Source organism: Ammospiza caudacuta, chromosome 3 (genome assembly GCF_027887145.1).
Source record: "Ammospiza caudacuta isolate bAmmCau1 chromosome 3, bAmmCau1.pri, whole genome shotgun sequence".
Taxonomy (NCBI): Eukaryota; Metazoa; Chordata; class Aves; order Passeriformes; family Passerellidae; genus Ammospiza; species Ammospiza caudacuta.
In genome coordinates, this window is record NC_080595.1 from 52547245 (window position 1) to 52566907 (window position 19663).

The window sequence follows — 19663 nt, forward strand, 5'->3', positions numbered from 1 at the left end:
CAAGTGCAAGGTGCTGCACCTGGGTCAGGGCAATCCCAGACATGACTACAGAGTGGGAGAAGAGCTGACTGACTTCAGCCCTGTGGAGCTTGGAGGACCCAGTGGATGAAAAGCTGGAGAGGACCTAGCAATGTGAGCTTGCAGGCCTGAAGGCCAATAACATCCTGGGCTGCATCAAAAGAAGTGTGGCCAGTGGGTCCAGGGAGGATTCTCCCTTTCTTCTCTGCCCTCATGAAACTCCACCTCGAGTTCCGAATCCAGGTCTGGAGCCCTCAGCACACAAATCTGTTAGAGCAGGTCGAGAGGAAGAGGAACACAAAGGTAATCAGGGAGCTGGAACACTTCTCCTTTGAAGACAGACTAAGAAACTGAGGTTGTTCAGCCTGGAAAATACTCCAGAGACAGCTCATTGCAGACTTCCGGAAATTAAAGGAGGATAACAAAAAAAGAGGGAAAGTGACATTTCACATGGGCAGATAGCGATAGAACACGGGGAATGGTTATAAAGTGAAAGAGAAGACAGTAAGCTTAGTTAAGAAAAAAAATTACATTATGAGGATGGTGAGGCACTGGAACAGGCTGCCCAGAGAAGATGTAGATGCCCTATCGCTGAAAATAGTCGAGGCTGGATGGTGAGCAGCCTGGTCTAGTGGAAGATGTCCCTGACCATGGCAAGAGGGGGTGGAACTAGATGATCTTTAAGGTCCTTCCAATCCAGGCCATTCTGTGATTCTATGATGCCTACAACACATTGGCTATCTTTCCTTTGGTTTTCATATTTTCTCTGCCTTACTTGTTACTCCATACAACTGTTCTTTCATGTTTCTTCTTGTATGAAGATTATCTGTTAACCTAAAACCAATCGTTCATTATAAATGCATGGAAAAAATTGGTTGCTCTTCAGCCACACAGGATCATTGCAGTGAGACACCCTTCTGATCACTGCTACCATCAGCATGTGTACCAACAACTACTTGTGTTCCCAAATGCACATCACCTTCTATGCCACAGGAACAGGTGAGTAGCCTTAGACAACCTCAACTGGTTGTCATTTTACCCAAGCCCGTAAGAGAAGCTACTCTCCTCTTGCACTTACTAGCAATGTCAAAATTAAACCATGTGGTAAGTTCCAGCAATGCTATTCCCCTCTGACACTTTTCCTACCTTGAATTGACTTTAATCCATAGTGGGAAACTTATCTGGTACTGTCAGTCTGTGAGGATGCTTTAGCCAACAAAAAGCACTCCTGAAGTGCAGAAAGCTAGGCTATACTTTGGACTGCTGTGGAGTGATAGCTTAAACAAGAGGTTTTCCCAATGGATAAACCTGCTTTAGTCCTTAGAACCCGTTCACAACTTCAAAAATTTCCCCACAATCACAAAATCCACGAGCTAGTTTGGGGTTGTTTTGCACTGTTTTCCAGTTAAAACAATAGTTGACATCATAATTAAAAGGCAACCCATACTTTCAGTGCTTTTTGAAAGAACATCCCTCTCCTCCATCTCCCATTTCAGTCGCAACCAAACACTTGCAAAATGTGTATTCAGGTTCTGCTGGCAGAGTGACAGTTTCTCCTTATGGAAGAGGTCATTACCATACTTCTGCCACTGAAAAAAAAGGAGGAAATACACTTGTTTTCAACTAAAACAAAACTGGTCTCCTCATCCTATGGAGTCTGAGAAGCAATGATAAATTTCAAGACTTCATGTAAAAGTAAGACAAACTCAGACATCCAGTAAAAAGGAAGTTTAGACAAAATTAGTAGTAATCAAAATACTAGCCCAGTGCAAAAATTCTAGAATCCACTTGTTTTCTAAATATAAATAATTTTAATTAATCCTGTGTAAGTGCCTTATCACATCAGCTCACTTAAGAGACAATGCTCATGGAAGGTCATGTCCAGACCCAAATTCTTCAACTGAACCTTCTTAATTATCTCTCTTATTTTCATTTTAAAGTACCCTTAATATAGAGGGAACAACGTTATAAGGGATGAAAGTCCCCAACATCTGGGCTAAATTATCTGCTTACAGATAAAAGCTGAATCGTTTAAGACTGTATTCTTCTTACTGAGAACTGTGGAAAGAAATTCAGAGTTAATTTATCATTACACTGCTGAGCTGTATGAAGTGAAAGATAATGGCCTACAAACTGATATATAGCTATTTCACTGAAATAGCCGGGGGACTGCTTTTAACTCCTGATGCAAACACATAGCAAAGAAGTGAAACATCATTGGCAGGCTTCCCTCTTTCCTTTCTGAAAGTATTTCCCCCTCTCCCAAAAGAGAAAATTGCCCTGCTTACTAATAAAGAAAAAAGAGGGAAAGGAGATTTTTGTGTAATCTGTGACTTTTATTATGCTTCCATCCTTCTCAGAGGTGCCCAAGAATCCCAAATATTGAGTAACTTTCATTTAACCTCTGAAATTTAAAGTTTAATTTCAGTAACAGAAAGAGGAGAAAGACATTTGTTTCAAATTGCTTGCTGTCTTGGAACTTGCAGCATAAGAATACTCCTCTTTGTAGCAAAAAATAAGAGAGAATAATAACCAAGAGACTTCCAATATTTGATATGGAACATCCAAAATTGAATGTGAAGGGTGAGTGATTATTTCAGGGCTAATAATGCATCCCTTCTTAAAAGAAAAAAAAATTAGGAAAGCAAAAAATCATAGTTCACGAACTGAGTCCAAAAACGGCAGGTGACAGAAAGGAGTGACCTCAGATGACTGTTCTAGGACCATATCCCAAAACCCAGCACAATTAGCACTAATTGATCAGCAGTCTCAGCAAAAATGCCAAGATTTGAGCAAGCACTGAAAACCAAGTCTCCACCTCTCCCTAGAAAGGATGCTTTCTTCAGGTCAGAAATCTGGAACACCAGCGCAGCAAAACCAGCACTTGCACTATTAGCACAACACTGTACTCATAAATACAGGGCTCATCAGCAAATAAGGAGCATCTACAGATTCATAGAATCATTGAGGTTGGAAGAGACCTCTAAGATCTTCAATTCAAATCATTCACCCAGCACAGCCATGTCCAGCACTAACCCATGTCCCTGTACAACCCATCTACACATTTTTTTCAACACTTCCAGGAATTTTAATTCCACCACTTCTCTGGGCAGCTTATTCCAATGCCTGACCACCCCTTCATGAAGAACTTTTCCCCAATGTCCAATTTCACCCTCCCCTGGTACAACTTGAGTTGAGCAGCATTTCACTTGCAGCTTTCACTACCATATTTACCATGTACCATAAACCACAAGTAAATAGAATTACTCTGCGACTATGAAAAACTGCTCTCTTAGTGCAACACAGGATATCAATTATCAAAAACTCCACTGACAACTTCCACCCACATTCAATTACCCAACTATGCAGGGCTGAGCAAGTCACTTTTGCTTTGAAGTAAAATCCTTTGCACCAAAGTATATCAAAAGTGCCCAGCATGAAAACATCACAGAGCAGCCAGAATCCAATGCAGGTCTGCAAGCAGTGGATATGAAATAGAAAACTCTCAGGGCAACCTTGGAACATGATGTCTCTTACAGTTTGTCTTGATTAAAAACAGAGGGGAAGGCAAAAAGGAGGCCAGAACTCTTCCAGAGTCCCTGATGACTAACAGTGACAGGACATCTTCAAACAGCATTATTTTCCCAGCTACCTAGTGAGAGCAGCTTTTCTTAAAAATAAGCTCAAATGATCTGTCTGAAGAAGACAAGAAAAAACTGTCAGTTCTCTAGACACAAACTGGTGAAGCACTATGCGGTTCTAGGCAGCTACTGCTTTACAACTTCATCAATTTGGGATGTGTAATTAAGCCCTAAGGGAAAGAGGGGGGGAAAATTGCTTCCTGAAAAATAGCAGTAATCAAAAAGCACTGTGGCAAAATAATATGGCAAGAGGGTCTCATATCAAATATTGAACCAGCTCCTGTAAACATGTGAAGTTCATGGAAGTCAAGTTTCCCATTAATGCTACATTCATGCTTTAATAGAACTACCTTATATTTTAGATTTATATTTGCTGCAATAGCAAAATATTTTCAGGTTAAAAATCAGAGTTGCCTTTAAATAAATATAAGAAGATTCTAGAAGGCTGTCCTGAAATACTTCTCTCATCTCCTCTCTCCTTTCCTCCCTTACACATTACTACAAAATGCTATTTAAAAAGGCACTATGTCCTAGAACCTATTTAACTTTTGTTAAGCTGCATTTTGTTTCCAAATAGGAATGACTGGTGCAGCACTTAAGAACACTGAAATTCTGAAGCTTTATGTCCTCTCCCATTTTGTTCTTCCTTCTTATTTCACCTTAAAGAAACCATTCTATTTCTAGAGAAGCTCCCTGATACATAAAGGACTAGAGAGCACAAGGGTTTACAATAATGTACCCATTTATTATACAGTTTTATTTGGCACTGATCCTAATTAGACAAATGGCAAAACAAAGTGGTTTCATTTAGGTCAGCCCCGTCACTCAAGATGTGCAAAACCTTTCTGTCTTCTACTTTAGTTCTGAAAACATCATTTGAAAATGTAGAAGCAGGGGGAAGGTTAGATGACAAAGTTTTATGCTATATTAAAATGCCTTCTAATCATAGGCACATAATTCAGATATGCACCAAGTGCCTGACTATACTGCATTACCACTATTGAGGTTAGACTACAGCAAAAGGATTTGCAAATGAGTACATGCTGTGGCTGTTCAGCAGACTCATAGCAGGCCCCAATTTAGATCAAAATTCAGCAGAGAAGTAAGAATTTTTTCACATGGAGTAAAATCATGAAGCTCCTTTTCATAGGAAGTGAGCAGCCCACAGCTGAAAACTGCTGCTCTATCGTTTTGACTATTTTAGTCTTCACTTATAAGCTAATAGGGCACTAGCACAGAGAACCACAGAAAATCACAAGTTGGAAGACCTCTGGAGGTCAAACCTCCTGCCAATTCCAAGAGCTAATTTCAAAGCTGGGTCTGCTGCTAAGGGCCTTATCCACTGCAAGTGTTAATACCACCAGAGATGGAAATATAACAGTCTGGTTTTTCGGGCAGCCCACTCCAGTGTGCAGTTACATCTCCTAGTGCAGAACTGTTGTCCTTACACCCAATTCCCTTGCTGCAGCATATTCCCACTGCCTCTTTTCCTTCCACAGGGCCCCTAATAGAAGAGCCTGGCTCCATCTTTTATAGTAACAACTCACCAGGTATGCAGTGACAGCAGCTGGAAATTCCTGGAGCCTTCTCTCTTCCAAATTAAATGAAGTCAGCTCCCCTGCTGCTCTACTCATGTCTTGTGCTCCAAGCACTGTATTCTCCCCCCCCAGTCTCTCACTATCTGTCAAACCAGGGGCCTGAAACCAACTGTGGTATTCCAGACATGACCTCATGAGTGCTAAGTAGAAAAACATAAACACTTCTTCCTGTCTGGCTATAATCCTTCTCACACTTGTACCAATGCATTGAATCACTCCTTCTCAGGTGCAAAAACTGGCTTTGGGTTTTTTGGGAGCTTTTTAAAAAACTCATGGGGTTCCTGTCAGCCCATCCCTCCCTCTTGAGGCCCCAAGGAATGGGAACAGAACTGTTCCTCCACAGTCTAGTATCATTCACAAACCTGCTGAGTGTACTCTGTCCCACTCTGGATTCCTAACAGTACCAGTCTGTTTCATAAACTGTACCAGTCTCTGTTCCATCCCCTGGGGAACACAAATGCTCCAGATATTTTCTTCCCACCTTTTGGGTCATCTGTCTTGTCCATATCTCTGATTTGGCTGTGAAAGATTGCATTCAAAGTCTTTCTAAAAATCACAATCAGGGAACAGCACTGCCTTCCCTACATCCAAAGACACAGCAACAACATTCTCACAGAAAGCAAACAGCTTGGGCACCCTTCTCAAAATTCAGGATGGCTCTTCACAGTCACCATCTTGTCTTTTGTGCTTGGAACTGCCTGAAGTAAAGCACTGCAATGGGAAATGTTTTCTTTAAGTACTGAGGACACAAGTCCTTGGGGAAAGACAATAAGCTCCTAAGTCTCACTATCAAAAGGTCTTCCCTGTAACTTTACCTACAAGTTTCCCTTTGAAATCCTGCTCATTCTTCTACACTCCAACTCCAATCACAACCAGAATCCACATCTTTCTTCATGAACCAACTTCCACTATCCCAGAATGTCTATGGAAGTTCAGAAGATCTCATATCTCTCTGACCTATCAAAACATAAAAATATCCCTCCAATATCCCACTGTTTTGTTTTTTATACCAGACCCCTCTGAAAGTCCAAAGGAAATCAATCAGTAAATAACATGCTAACAGTTAACAGCATCTTGCCTACACACCAAAGCCCCTAATAGTGCTTGTCCATCACTGACAGAGTATACACAAAGGTGCAATTTGATGCCAATGGAGAACTGAATTCCATTATAGTTATTACATTTCCAACTGGAATTTAATTTCTTGCCCATATTTCTTGTTTTCACATCTTTTGACTCACTGGATAGTCATTTCCAACCTTCACTTACCTCATTTTTTAAAAGTTATTAAAAATTTTCTCCCTTCAGCCTTCCATTATTTCTCTAGCTGCTGTGATCATTCTATAATAAAGGCCAGAAGCAAACCAATTGTCACCTCCCAAGACTTCAAGATGCCTATCATTTCAAGTATTCTCCACCAGTCTTCAGCTTTACAACTTTTAATCAAAATCCACAAAGAAATTATGTCCATCTCATTCATTTTAAATGATCAGTGACTGACACTCATTCCTAGTCTATTCACGTTCCTTGCAAGTAAGGTTTATATTCTGTCTCTAAAAACCATCAAGGTACCTTGTTGCCCTTGATTAGCTGTATGCCAGCCCTATTCTGCTTATCAAGAACCCACGTCATGTTTTGTCCCAGCCCCGTACACACTCTACAGGGCTGTAACCACTTCTACAATCACTCCCACTGCAAACAAGCTGTGGGTGTTCTGAGGTGGAGTGGTTTCCAGTTACACTGCTCAGTTGTTTTCTAAAATGGTAAATCCTAAACTCCTGAGAGGCTGATCATTAGATATTATTTAATACATTTCCTTTTTCAAAATAGCCATTTTGTTTTTATCAGTTCACTCCTAGCCTTATTGTATTAGGGTAGATAATAGTCATTATTATCCAAGGCTCTCTTTAATTCTCACCTCCTCCCTTCAAGAAGGCTTTTTTGTAGATCTAAATCTAATTAGAATGTCCTTTATACAACTAGAACCATATCAAGCAGCCTGGAGTTAACTTGCTTATCTAAAAAAAGAAACCGTCTGCATAATTTAGCAATGCTTTTGACGACACTGCTTCATTTTCCAATCAACAACCTGCTTAATACAGTAGCCTACTTCAGAACATGTTTCCAAAATTAACTTTAGGTCTCACTTCTGCTGTCCAATGAATGTACTACATTGCTGCTCCTCCTCACCCACATTTGGTTATCTGTATTTTATACCTGAATATGTCAAGTGTAAATGATTTATTTTCTAAATCAACTTGAAGTCATGTAAACATTTAAAACCTTACATCTTTGTTGACTTCATTGGAATCAGGATTAGCCTACACATTTCTCAACACAGCCTCCCAGGCTTTTTTTTTTTATTTTTGCCCTGCCTCCATGAACTTCATTTTTTTTTTTTTTTAATTTCATAGGAACAGAGGCTGTGCTGCTACTCTCAAAATTCAACATGATGTAAATGTATTTTGGAATGCATCACCAGTATCACAGCAAAAAAAGGTTTTGGCTGACCCCAGCATTCACTGTGCTTGTAACTTCCTGCAGTTTTACAAATTTAACACTGGCCATTAAAAAAAACAGCATAAAATGAGAGAACTGCACTTTAAGTTATGTATTCTTAAGAAAATACTTCAGGAAACATGTTTCTGATGCACTTCATAGCTGAGGAACTCAGGAACTCACCTGAGTTGCCACATGAAGACTCATGATGGATCAGGTTTCAGAATTGAGTATTTTACATGAAGGCAGTTGAATTTTATTTTTTTAAAGCAGGTTCTTCTCAATAATTTATCAAAAAAGTGAGAGACAAAAAATGAGGAAAAAACCCTCTCAGCAACTAGGTTTGTTCCTCAGCCTGTTTTCCAGGGGATGAATGCTCCAGTTCCTGAATGCTAAAGGTGTGTTTTAAAAATACACAGTCAAATTACACAAGCAGGATACGTATTTCAAGGTAATCATTTAGCTGTCTGCCAGAGATGCACTATTCTTTACCTTCCATCAGGGAAGTTAAAGTTTCACAATTCTCTATTTTTGTAAGTAATGTTGTAGCTCTGGTCTCTCAGAAAAGATGTATCAATTTGTACCTCAAAATGGTTTTTTTTCTGTTATTAATTCATTCTAGCCTGAGCTAGTTGGATATTACTTATAAAAGTCTTTCTTTAAGGAACAATCATATTAGCAAGAACATAGAGCAGACGACAGCTGTACAAGTTTTCTAATTGTTCATTATCAGCATCAAAGTCTTACACAAGAGTTTTGAAACAAAGCTGCTAGCAACAATAAAGCAAAACTTATTACATACTGACTACAAAATGGCAAGTGCAGACATTTTGCCCTCTTATGCCACTAATTTCAAGGTAAAAGAATCAAAAAGCAACAAGTGAAAAGGTCTATCTGGAAAAATTCACCTTGGTAAGAAAAAATTTGTGAAAGAAAAAGCAGCAACAAAAGAAATATCCTAGACTTTGGAATTTGTGGTTTTCAGCCATGCTCTAGTATGTCAACAAAGTGTTTATTTTTGTTTTTGCTATAAAGAAATTTGAAAAATGTGGACTATGAATGCTGATTGCTACTATTATATGAGGCTGTTAAAAGGAACAATCATGACTTTTCCCAGGACAGTTAAATGATAAAGCCTTACAACTTCTTTAATAACCAGTGCAGTTAAAGAAAAAAACCTCTAAACTTCAAGAATTTGTCTTAAATACTTTATTGGCCCTCTGTTGTGATTCAGAGGACACTTCACATGAAACATTTAGATGTAGTTCATGAAGCACCTACCTATACAATGCAATAATTCACACACTACAGTAAATAGTTTCTCTTCTGCAGATCTGAACTATACCAGTGTATCCAGAGAGCGCACGAGACACGTACAAACATCTGACATTCCAAAGACAGGAGTATACAGGGCATTACAAGAAATCCTTCCTGACTTGCTGTCATGGTTGCTCTTAGTAATTTCTATACATTTTCTCATCTAAGCATTAACATTTCCATCACCAGACTTCCATCTATCATTGCCTTACATTGACACCTGCTGGAAGTGACTGGGATCGTAAACCATTTCTTTTTTCTGCCTCAATTAGTGCCTGATTTAACTCTACAAGAAGACGAACAATTCTACCTCCAGTAAACTAAACACAGACGTCTGAAAAACTAAGCCACATGACTTTTTAAAAGCAAAAAAAAACATACACTGTGTAATTTTAAGCAATGTGTAATTCCCAAGGCTATTACTGCATGGGTTCTCAATCAGAAAATGTATTTTCATAACAGCCTTTTAGAAGATTTTTTCACTATCCCTTGGGTAGATTTAAACTCAACAAATTAAGTATACATCCATTAACTAGGCTCTCAGGATAATTAGCAAATAATTATAACTCCAGGAGTCACTAAATAGTGGCTTGCCAAACATTTTACAAACAAGTTTATACAAATAATGTAACTAAACAGGCAATTATAACCTATATCTTTACATTATTAAAAAAAAAACTGCCTTATTCACAAAAGCAAACAGGCTGTTTATTGACAACTGACAGATAAGAACAACTGAGGAACATTTGTTAAAGCAGCTTGTATGTACACAAACTGTCTCTCATTCTTTATAATGAAGGTGCATCTATTAGTAGAGCTTGGTAAACTGAAGCATGCTGAAACAGCCATCTGAAGAAAATGTTCTGCCCCATATGCCAGAACTTCATCTACAAGCTTCACTGAACAACATTCTGCATGATACTTTTTCCTTACTTTTAAACCCTACTCTAAGGATGGGATCTCTCTCACTTGATGTCATTTTTAAATTCCTCACAACAGAAAGCACATCTCAGATTGAAGCAGGTAGGGTGAGTTAAGGTACCTTTGCTCTATCATCAGAACAAGACTTTGAGTCTCGCACACCTTGTATGCAAAACACAGACGTATTTTCATCAAAAAACACAGACACTTTTAAAGTATCATAAGCAGCAAGAAGAGAAAAACAATTTCAAAGGCAGCCAAATAGAATTTATGTAATGTCAGTATCTTTATAGCTGAAGACTTATCAAATTTTATAATTTTGCAAAGTTTCAAGACAGAATCCTTATATTAGAAGTTCAATAATATTAGCACAGTATGACCACCTCACACAGGCATCAACACTGCAGCACTATTAACTCACGGACTTTACAGATCAGTTAGAAGTTTATTAATTTTATTTACTTATTTTGATCTGGTGAGTGACCAAAACTACTCTTAAAAGTGAATTTTACTAGGTATCCTAGACCATCACCACGGTATTAAGGTTCAGAACTACTGAGCCCATGAAAAAAAAAAGAAACACCATCTTTGGAAACAGAAATAATCAGCAACCAAAACAGGTACCATCAAAACCAGCAATAAGTGGTAGCCTATGTCAACATGCTTTTCCTCAAACTTTTCTTGATTTTCCTAACTGAAAGAGCTCAGTCGGTGAAGGCAGAAATAAATGGCTGAGTATTAAGTCTGCCAAACTCATTCCTAATTAAAAGCTTCATAAAGCTTAAAAGAAAAATAACACTGGGCATGGAAAAACACAGTTATTCTACATAATGGGTACACAGGAGTTAAAGAATCACATATACCAAGAAGCAACTAACTCCCTAGGAAAAGAACTGGTTGTATTTTACAAAAAAAAAAAAAAAATCTCAGTGAACATAACAGTTTTCCTCCCAGACACCTAAATGGTGGGCAGGAGAGCACTTTTCTAAAAAAATGTATCACTCTGACAAGCACAGGGTTGTTGTTTTGTTTTGGGTTGTTTTTTTTCTTATTGCATTTTTTAACAAAACACACATGGAAAGCATTACAGGCTTAAAAACACTAGATAGCCAAGATGATTTTGACACTCATCCCATGCTCACTTTCTTTTCTTTTTATCTCAGAAAGACAACAGAGTTAGCAACACACACACTCGACATTTAGGGCTTACATTTCCTACCTTACAAAGCTTCTGGTAACGGGGAGAAGAAACCGCCATCCTCTGTAAACGATGCAACAACACCACAACTTTCTGAAGAGAGGTTCTCACCACAGCCATCATTTTAAGTTTGCCACACTTCTGAAGATACCTCAGAATTTGCATTATAAATGAAGAGCAACTATCATTTCCCCCCGGTCACTGGACAATGATTTGCCAGCTTTCTGAGCATGCTCTCTTCCAGGACTGCTTTTGCAAGCTACAGGCTTTATACGTTTCAAAGGCAAAGAAGATTGATACAGCATAAGTTTTTCTCCCAAAATAACCCCACAAAACAAATGCAGAAAGATAACAGCCTTCACAGATTCCTCTAATCAGTACTGCTCAGCTCTGCTTCTGCAGAGGGCAAATGAAGTTGAGCAGCCGATCGTATGCCTCCGTTCAGGAGTGCACTAAATAGCCAGAAAAAGGTTATTAATTTAAGCCTGAAGCTGCAGGAACAAAAAAGGAATTCCTTCAGGAAGACGGCTCCAGTGTATCACAACAGTTGTTCCTCCCTAGTAGCTGCTTTCTATCAGCAGACAGAGTGTTTGCTTCCTCACTCTGGGAAAGGATGCTCTCGTTCTCAGACTGAACACAGCTCTGGCAGAGCTGTAGAGTGAGTGAATAACAGATTGTGTTATAAATCTTGAGAGAGGAGCACAGGGATACCTGCCCTAATTATATCAGCCATACGTTAAAGGCTAATAAATCACACAGGCGTTTCTCAAAACTAGATTACCCGGCACAAAAGGGAAAATTGCAGGGGGTAAACCTCTTTCTATAAAAACTCTTTTAAAGCAAAATTAGTCAAAGGGATCTAAAGGATCCCACTTGCACCAGAAAGTAGCAATGTTTTTCACAAGTCATTTCCAATTAAATATTTTCCAGAATGACTTTAGACAAGAAAAAGATAGGGTTTTGACAGAGTAAAAGCATACAGTTGCATCATCAACCCCTTCTCTAAGTCATCCTTGAATCCAAAGAGCTAACATAATTTTGATGTATTTCCCATGACAAAGCAGAATTATTTAAGCCATCTAAGGATGATGATAAGATGTTCAAGAGCATGGAAGTGGTTTCCTATCAGCAAGGCACTCCCAGTGCAATAGAGCCAACATACCCCTAGGTGTGGCAAAACTGCAGCATAGCCAAAGCCAGCTACTCGTTGCTTCCAAAGGTGCTTTGATGAATCTACTTAAACCTCTATCAGAGGGGCTGCTGCAGCAAAGGTTCAGGGAAGCCTGAACACAGTAGGTGAAGTACCAATCATATGATTTAAAGTGCATATTTCTACATGAAAAGGTCCCTACACGTTTCAAGCACATCAATCAGCACAATATGCAGGCAACAGCTATCCTGACAAGTTTGTATGATCCAAAATAATGCTTAGATGTCAGTGCATTATACACTGCTTTGCTTCTTCTAAGGCACTTTCCTAGGAAGGACATGAATGCAAGGTTCAGGTTCTTCATATAGGACATTTAAAAACTCTTCCCATATAATTCTGTGTAAACCGTTTCATCTTTACTTTTAGGACTAAATCAATGTTTCTACCACTCTTCCACATAAACCCCATTTCCCTGTACTCTGCTTTCTTGATGCGTCCGCAACAATAACAACATCAGTGTGAACAGATAAACAGATACACTGATTCCATGCTATATATAGAAATCTTGCCATCTGTATTCACCTTGCCAGACACACTGTATTTTCTCATCTTCATGACTTCTTTGAACTGTCCTCTGCATGCCACTGCTCCTGGCTTACATATCTTCCACCAGAAGACTGCTTCTTTAACTTTCCAGATTGAGCCTACCATGATTAGCTGACATGCTCTTACCAAATATCTTTTAAGGAAACCTGTGAAGCAGCAGAACTCTGAAACCATGGAAGCATTTAGAAATGACTGTGCAAAAGCTCACACCTCTTCTGTGCAAGAGAGACCCCACAGTCCACACCTTCTTTATTTCCTTCTACTCTTTATGTTCCCAGATCTTTCAATTTACGAGTTTGAATCAAACAGTGAGACAAAACAGCCAGCCACTACTTATGGTAACTTCTTTTAAAATACAACAAATTTTAATTATTTTGAACACCTTGACACGTATAGGCCCAGGATTTCATATACCTTGCATTACTTCTTACTATTTCCTAGCTTATTTTCTGCATCTTTCTTCAAATTAGTTTTTAATCTCTTCCAAGTCACTGCTAAATATTTTCCAAAACAGACTGTAGTGTTTTGGCACTAACCTGAATGGAAAAACTTCTAGAATGTTTAGATACTGAGAGAATTAATTGAACTGACTGATGATATAATTTAGATGTCTCCTTTTTAAAAAGACATTGCAACCACACTCAAAGTCTTCATTATTTGCATAGCACTGTTGCTGGCTTCAGGTATCACAATGAAAGACCAAACAAGGCTTCAGGGCTCAGATCATTGATTCCACTGTAGAGTGATTTGAGCTGCAGCCAAATAAGTTAGGCCAAAAATGTAATGGAGGATTGTCCTCCCATGCAAGCACAGATGCCAGCTTAACAGATGATCCTATTTTGAAAATGCATGACATGTAACAGCAGCAACAACAACAAATTCATCACCTTTTGTATAGGTTCAGCTCATTTCACCTAGAATTTATCACACCTTGAACTCACAGTAAAGTTTTACTTAATACACAGGCCTTGGGAGCAGGGGCATCTTCACACAGAACAGAGAAGGTTATAATCCCTTCATTCTTCTTGAAACCATTTAACCACTAACCTTAAAACCAACACTTCTTTACATATTCAACAAGGCACCAAGAGAACAACACTGTCATTTTACACCACATAACAGGGGAAGAAAAGGAAATTATCTTTGTCTTATCAGATAGTAAGCTTAAGAACTTGCAAGGCAGTGGGCTTGATCTTTTGAGGTGCAGCAAGATGTTGGAACTACATTTTGTTTTCAGAAGTGCAACAAATACTTGAAAACATAAACAGTGATTTTGGAGTCATTATATGAATGTCTTCATCTACATTTAAAGACTCTAAGATGGTAGGGGATAAAGTTCATTCTGGAAGTCATTATGCTATGACAGTCTTTGACATGCTCCACTTCCTATGGTAGCCAAAAAGGCTTACCATGTTATGTGAGGTCATGGGTGAGTTAAGTGATGATACTTCATGTGCACAGTCTCAAAGATATGGACAATATCAGGTACCAGATGGTGAACCAGGGGAGGTCATGATCCAGCACCTCCACCTGCCTTTTCAGCAGTGACAAGCCAGGACAGCGTGCAAAGTCAGGAGTTGGTCATAGACCTTCTTCTCTCACAGCAGTCTTGCACAACAGCTCTCCCCTCATGCAGCACAACTCAGGCAATTTTAATCAGATTGCAGCACAACAAAGAATGGCAAACAACCTTCTACACACAGTGCTTCACAGCAACACAGAGCCAACAAACAAACTGTGAAATAACAGCTGTATCTTGGTGTGATAGACTACACAGAATGCAAGGTAATGCAGAAATAAGTCTATGTTCACTGCCTGTGCCCTGTTTTAGCTCTTCCACCTCCACTACATTAGAGTAGTTGGAAATGGCACCAATATAAAGCATAACATTAAGCTCTAGGTGTCACCACTACAGACTAGGCTCAGCATTTCACAAAAAGCCACATCTCTACAGATGAGTTGCCTGACTGACTAAAATAATTTGGTGAGTGACATGCCATCTTCAACAGATACAAGCTTCCACAAAACATTGTGCTCCTACTATGATTAGCAAGTATAACTTGCTATCAGATATTTTTAAGTGTCTTGCTTCATTTCAATTCAGCATAGATATGTTCAGATTAAGAGCAATACTAAAAGCAACATCTTTTTTTCATTATAAGCTGCTCAAACCCACTTAGATCACAGGTGACATTAATCCAAACACAGAGTGCAAGATTTAATAAGTGGTGTCAGTTAAACTCCTCAGCCATTTCCAAGGTTTCCAGTCTGGGGCCTGAACATGAAAGAAGGCCAGCTGGGGAGCTGCTGGGCAATAGGAGAGGGAGAAGAGGTAACCCCAGCACAACAACTTCTTGGATTGCTAAAAAAGCAGGAGGAAGGTGGCAGACAGAAATAGGAGAGAGTGCAGCCCAGAAGGGCTTTACTTGGAGGGAAGTAGATTAAATTGTTTGGTTGAACAATTACACAACATGACTTGGTTTAATGAAGCGTACACTTCCTGAATGCATTCACCCTCCAAGGACATTTAAGAGCCCTCAGTGCCAAAGACATACACAAAAATATGTGCTTCAAACCTTAAGAAGACAAATCCGCTTCTTTCATACACCCGACTTCTAAAACACTGTGTCTTAGGAAACACCTTTCAATAGGCTGCAGCTTTCTCCAAGCAAGTAGACAGCTTTTCTTTATAACATTTGCCATTGAGACAAAACCTGAATAACAGCAATATTATTTAGTTTCTCACCTGCATTTGCTTTCTGAGTTCCCTTATGTAGACACTGTCCTGAGCAGTGTTCTCACGCTCTGATGCATCTGCCAGAACATTTACTGTTGTCTCTGCCTCTTGAATCCACTTGAGGAAGCCCTCCAGATCCTTGTGTGAGGCCTGTATTGTCTTCATCTCTGTCTCCAAGAAATTCTGCCTATCAACAGCTCTGAAAACAAGACAAGTGTCAGAATATTCCCCCATAAGATACAACGTTATATACATCATAATGAAACTACTAAAAGGGAATCTGAAATGCATCTCTAGTAAGAACAGAGATACAGCTTGTTTTATCATAATTTATATCACTGTTTTTAGTGTATCTATAGCTATCCACAGATGTCCTGAACTGGTTATACATTTGACAGAATGTATTCTTTTTTTAAAGGCATGCAGTAAAAACTCAGTTATTAATTAAAAATCTAGGTTTTCCTTTTAGAGTGTTACCATCATCAACTTATGCTAGTCCAAAGGGTAGAAGTGTCATTGCCATGTGTGAAAAATGGGCTTTACCCCATCAACAAAAAACATATGGAGCAGAAGCACTGAGTGCTTGGGGTATTTTCACAGTGAGCAGAAACACTGCCATAAATTCTTAAGAGTTAAAATACTAAGGGATGAAAAATCAGATACCTGGTTCTTTCTGCTAGAAGACGTTTGACACAATCACTCAAACAAACAGAATAATACACTGCCATCAAAAATATGCTCAACGAACTTAAAAAAAGACCAGCAGAATATGATCCAAATAATTTTCAATCATCCAAAAGATTTCTAACTGATACAAACACTAAAGTTTGTATCTGTAAGAAGATTTTTTTCATGTAATAACAATATAATCCGAACATTTTATCAGCAACTTCAAATAATTTCCTAGGAAAAAAAATCACCTTATAGTTCTGCATAACAGTGCTGTCTTCTAGTGATTGACATGAAACTCAGATGAGAAACTGTTATAGTCAGCAATTTTAAAAGCTCTGATTAGCAACATCATTAAATTTAGACAAACTAAATTTCACCCACTTGAGGCTGTTATTGTGCCGCATTCCTTCTCCCAAAATCAGGATAAAAGAAACAAGCTATCCCACACCAGAACACTGTAGAGAAACCTCTAACAGAGCTAACAGCTAGAATGCTTCTGCTGAGTAAGTAGTTAAATTTTATTTTCACATCAAGCACTAGCTGTACTGTAATATTTTAGAAGTAAAGTGATACTTAATTTCAAGACAGACAAGGCCAAAACACTCAGTATTTGGTATTTCCATGTTTCTGCAGACAGGCCCAAACTTGTGTCTTCCGCATCCTCCCATCTACTTCAGCTTTCTTTCTCCTTTTCATGCTGTGATGCTCAGCAGTATGAAGGAATAACTATGTTTGGAATTGTGAATTTCAAAACTAGTAAAAATATTCCTTTTAGAAAAGAAGCAGTGGGTGTTCAGTACCATTCAGGATGACATTTCAAAGCAAGTAGCCTGGTTTACTAGCACATCACATGAGACAGCTACAAGTAAAAGCTGTCCTCTTTCAAGGACTGGGAGGAAATTTCATGCAACCCAAATTCTGCCAGGCTCACATTCCTAAGTTTTAGCATAACCAAATGAACTTTTTAGAGACAATTTGCACAAGGATAGTGTTGCAACCCCTATTTTAGAAGCTTTGGTCTTACACCACTTGCTAATTGCTTTAGCTAAAAATAAGACTCTAAGAATGGTTTCTGACTTTGTGCTTGCCCAAGTTTTAGTGAGTAGCAAATAACTAGGATATCAAGAAACTTGCATTCTTGCTTCTAACTTGCAGCTGGAATGCTTCACCTAGTCTAGAGAAAAAAAATATGCAGTATGCTAGGGAAAACAAGTAGTTTGATAATAAGCACCAGCTAAAAAATTAGAGCACTCCAAGGAACTGTGAGAAAAATGTAAAGTAAAAGCAGTTATGAGCTCTAACTTCAAAATCCTCGCCCTCTGCAGAGATTTTCTTTCCTAGCAGGGGGTTAAGGCCAAAGGTGGAAGAACAGGAGTGACAGCAGGAAGAACAGACTGGTAATAAAGGTGACCTTCAAAGGAAAAGAACAGCACCAAAGGATGAAACACCAAGTGACCCAGATCTCTAAGTCTAAGTACTGATGTATTAGAAATTGAGACAACCTGAACTTTGAAGTTAACAACATTCATTGAAGAATATTGTCTTCATCCTAAAGTTTTAATTTCTCCAGCCTTCTGCTTGGTTGAGCTTTAAGGAAAGAATGAAATCCTATTACTGATCCACTGCTGCCATACTAAATTAAAGCTGAAAAACAATCCTGCCGCTATATACATACAAATTTACAACTAATTTCCTAAGATTACATGGGTGTTCTTAAAGAGGACATGTATAGCAAGCAGTAGCGAGCAACGCTTTAAAAGAGCAGATGGAAATATTTTCCTCCCCTGCTAGTAAAGACCTCCAACATAAAATACAAAATAGAAAATTTTTTTACCGGAGAATTCTGTACTGCAGCTTAAAAACTACCCCATGCTATAAAAACATAACTCAGATTTTCAAATAATTCTGACACAATCAGAGCAGCCTCAAAAGACAGAGGATCTCTATATCTTCCAGGCTGCAAGAACTAAATGTGAGGAGAAGCTGGAGAATTATTTTTTCAAATGTAGCTAACCTATACGGTGATAGTGGAGAAAGTCTACACAGATTCTACTGGCAAACACACACCCAAGAAAAAATTGTTACTGTATTATTTAAGTTTTCATGGCTGTTTCAGGTTTCTGTCCCACCCAATTATTTTTCCAGATTTATACTAAAAATCTGCGATGCAGATACATGGGCGTGATCAAAAGAAATTCAGAAACCAACATCTGATACAGTACAGAAAGCAACTATAATCCATTACCAAGGCAGCACAATCACCTAGAATGACTATGGTTTCACTCTAAAGTATAAAAGTAGAACATAAATAGCCACTGGGCAAAGTATCCAATTTACACAATGTCAAGCTGAGGATCTTCAATCTCTTAATGCCATCAGTTTAAAATAAGCTTCTTCACTTTACATGCCATGGCTATAGTCTTCCATGGTAGCGTTCTTATGGTAACCAGAACCACAATCCTTCCAGGAGATGCTACGAAGGACCCTTTCCACAGGGGTCCTTCAAGTGTGAGTGGGGGGAACAAACTGGTATTTTAAAGCATTATGCTATAAATACAGATTTATTCTTATAGAAGCCATAGGGCTACATGTCCACTCTATGTATAAGCCCTAAATGTCCCAACATCTGTCACAAAAAATAAGGCTCATCAGTGGTATTTCTATTTATTGCATTTAAAGCAAGTATAAAAACCTCCATCCTGTTGAAAAGGTGCTTTCACTGCACAGTCTCCCCTTTTAATTCTACTGTGCTGCTCAGATGGTGTTACACTGTGCAGCTCCACACTGGCTGCCCACTGGCTCTCAGAGTTGTCCTTTCCATTCTGCCACTAGTTAATAAACAAAGCAGATATTCACCTTCCTTAGGCTGCAGACTTCAAAGAGTAGCCCCAGTGATAATTAAGGAGCTTCAGTTATACACAACAAAATGTAGTAGCTTACTATTTTAGACTTTAAGCAGATTAAAAACTAATTAGAGGCTTCCAGGCAGGAGCCCTTCTTTCTGGTCACCTTCTCTGAATAGTGGGCAGTTTTATGCCAGCTCTAGCCATAGCACTGCAAAGTCTGAATGTGAATGAGACTAATACAGAATTTTAGTCTACTGTCAATGCTAATCCAACAAGGAGCTGTTTTCCCTCATCCTCTAATTAACTAGGAAACAAGCTGCCACATCCAAAGCACAAAATGACAGAAGAACAATTCTCCTCCAAGGATGACATTCTACTCTGCTTCCTTCATTACCTGCTGACTGAGAATGGTCCTGCTGAGGAGGACTTGGGTGTGCTGTTGGGTAGGAGGCTGGACATG

General features: G+C 38.8%; 1 protein-coding gene across 1 annotated transcript in view; it reads right to left on the reverse strand.

Annotated features, from left to right (window-relative positions):
* The window catches only part of UTRN (utrophin), a 341981-nt gene that overhangs the window by 168076 nt on the left and 154242 nt on the right, over positions 1–19663 (reverse strand). Inside the window, exon 52 of the mRNA XM_058801643.1 lies at positions 15695–15884. Coding sequence (XP_058657626.1) covers positions 15695–15884 — 190 coding nt within the window. The remainder of the gene's footprint in view (positions 1–15694; positions 15885–19663) is intronic.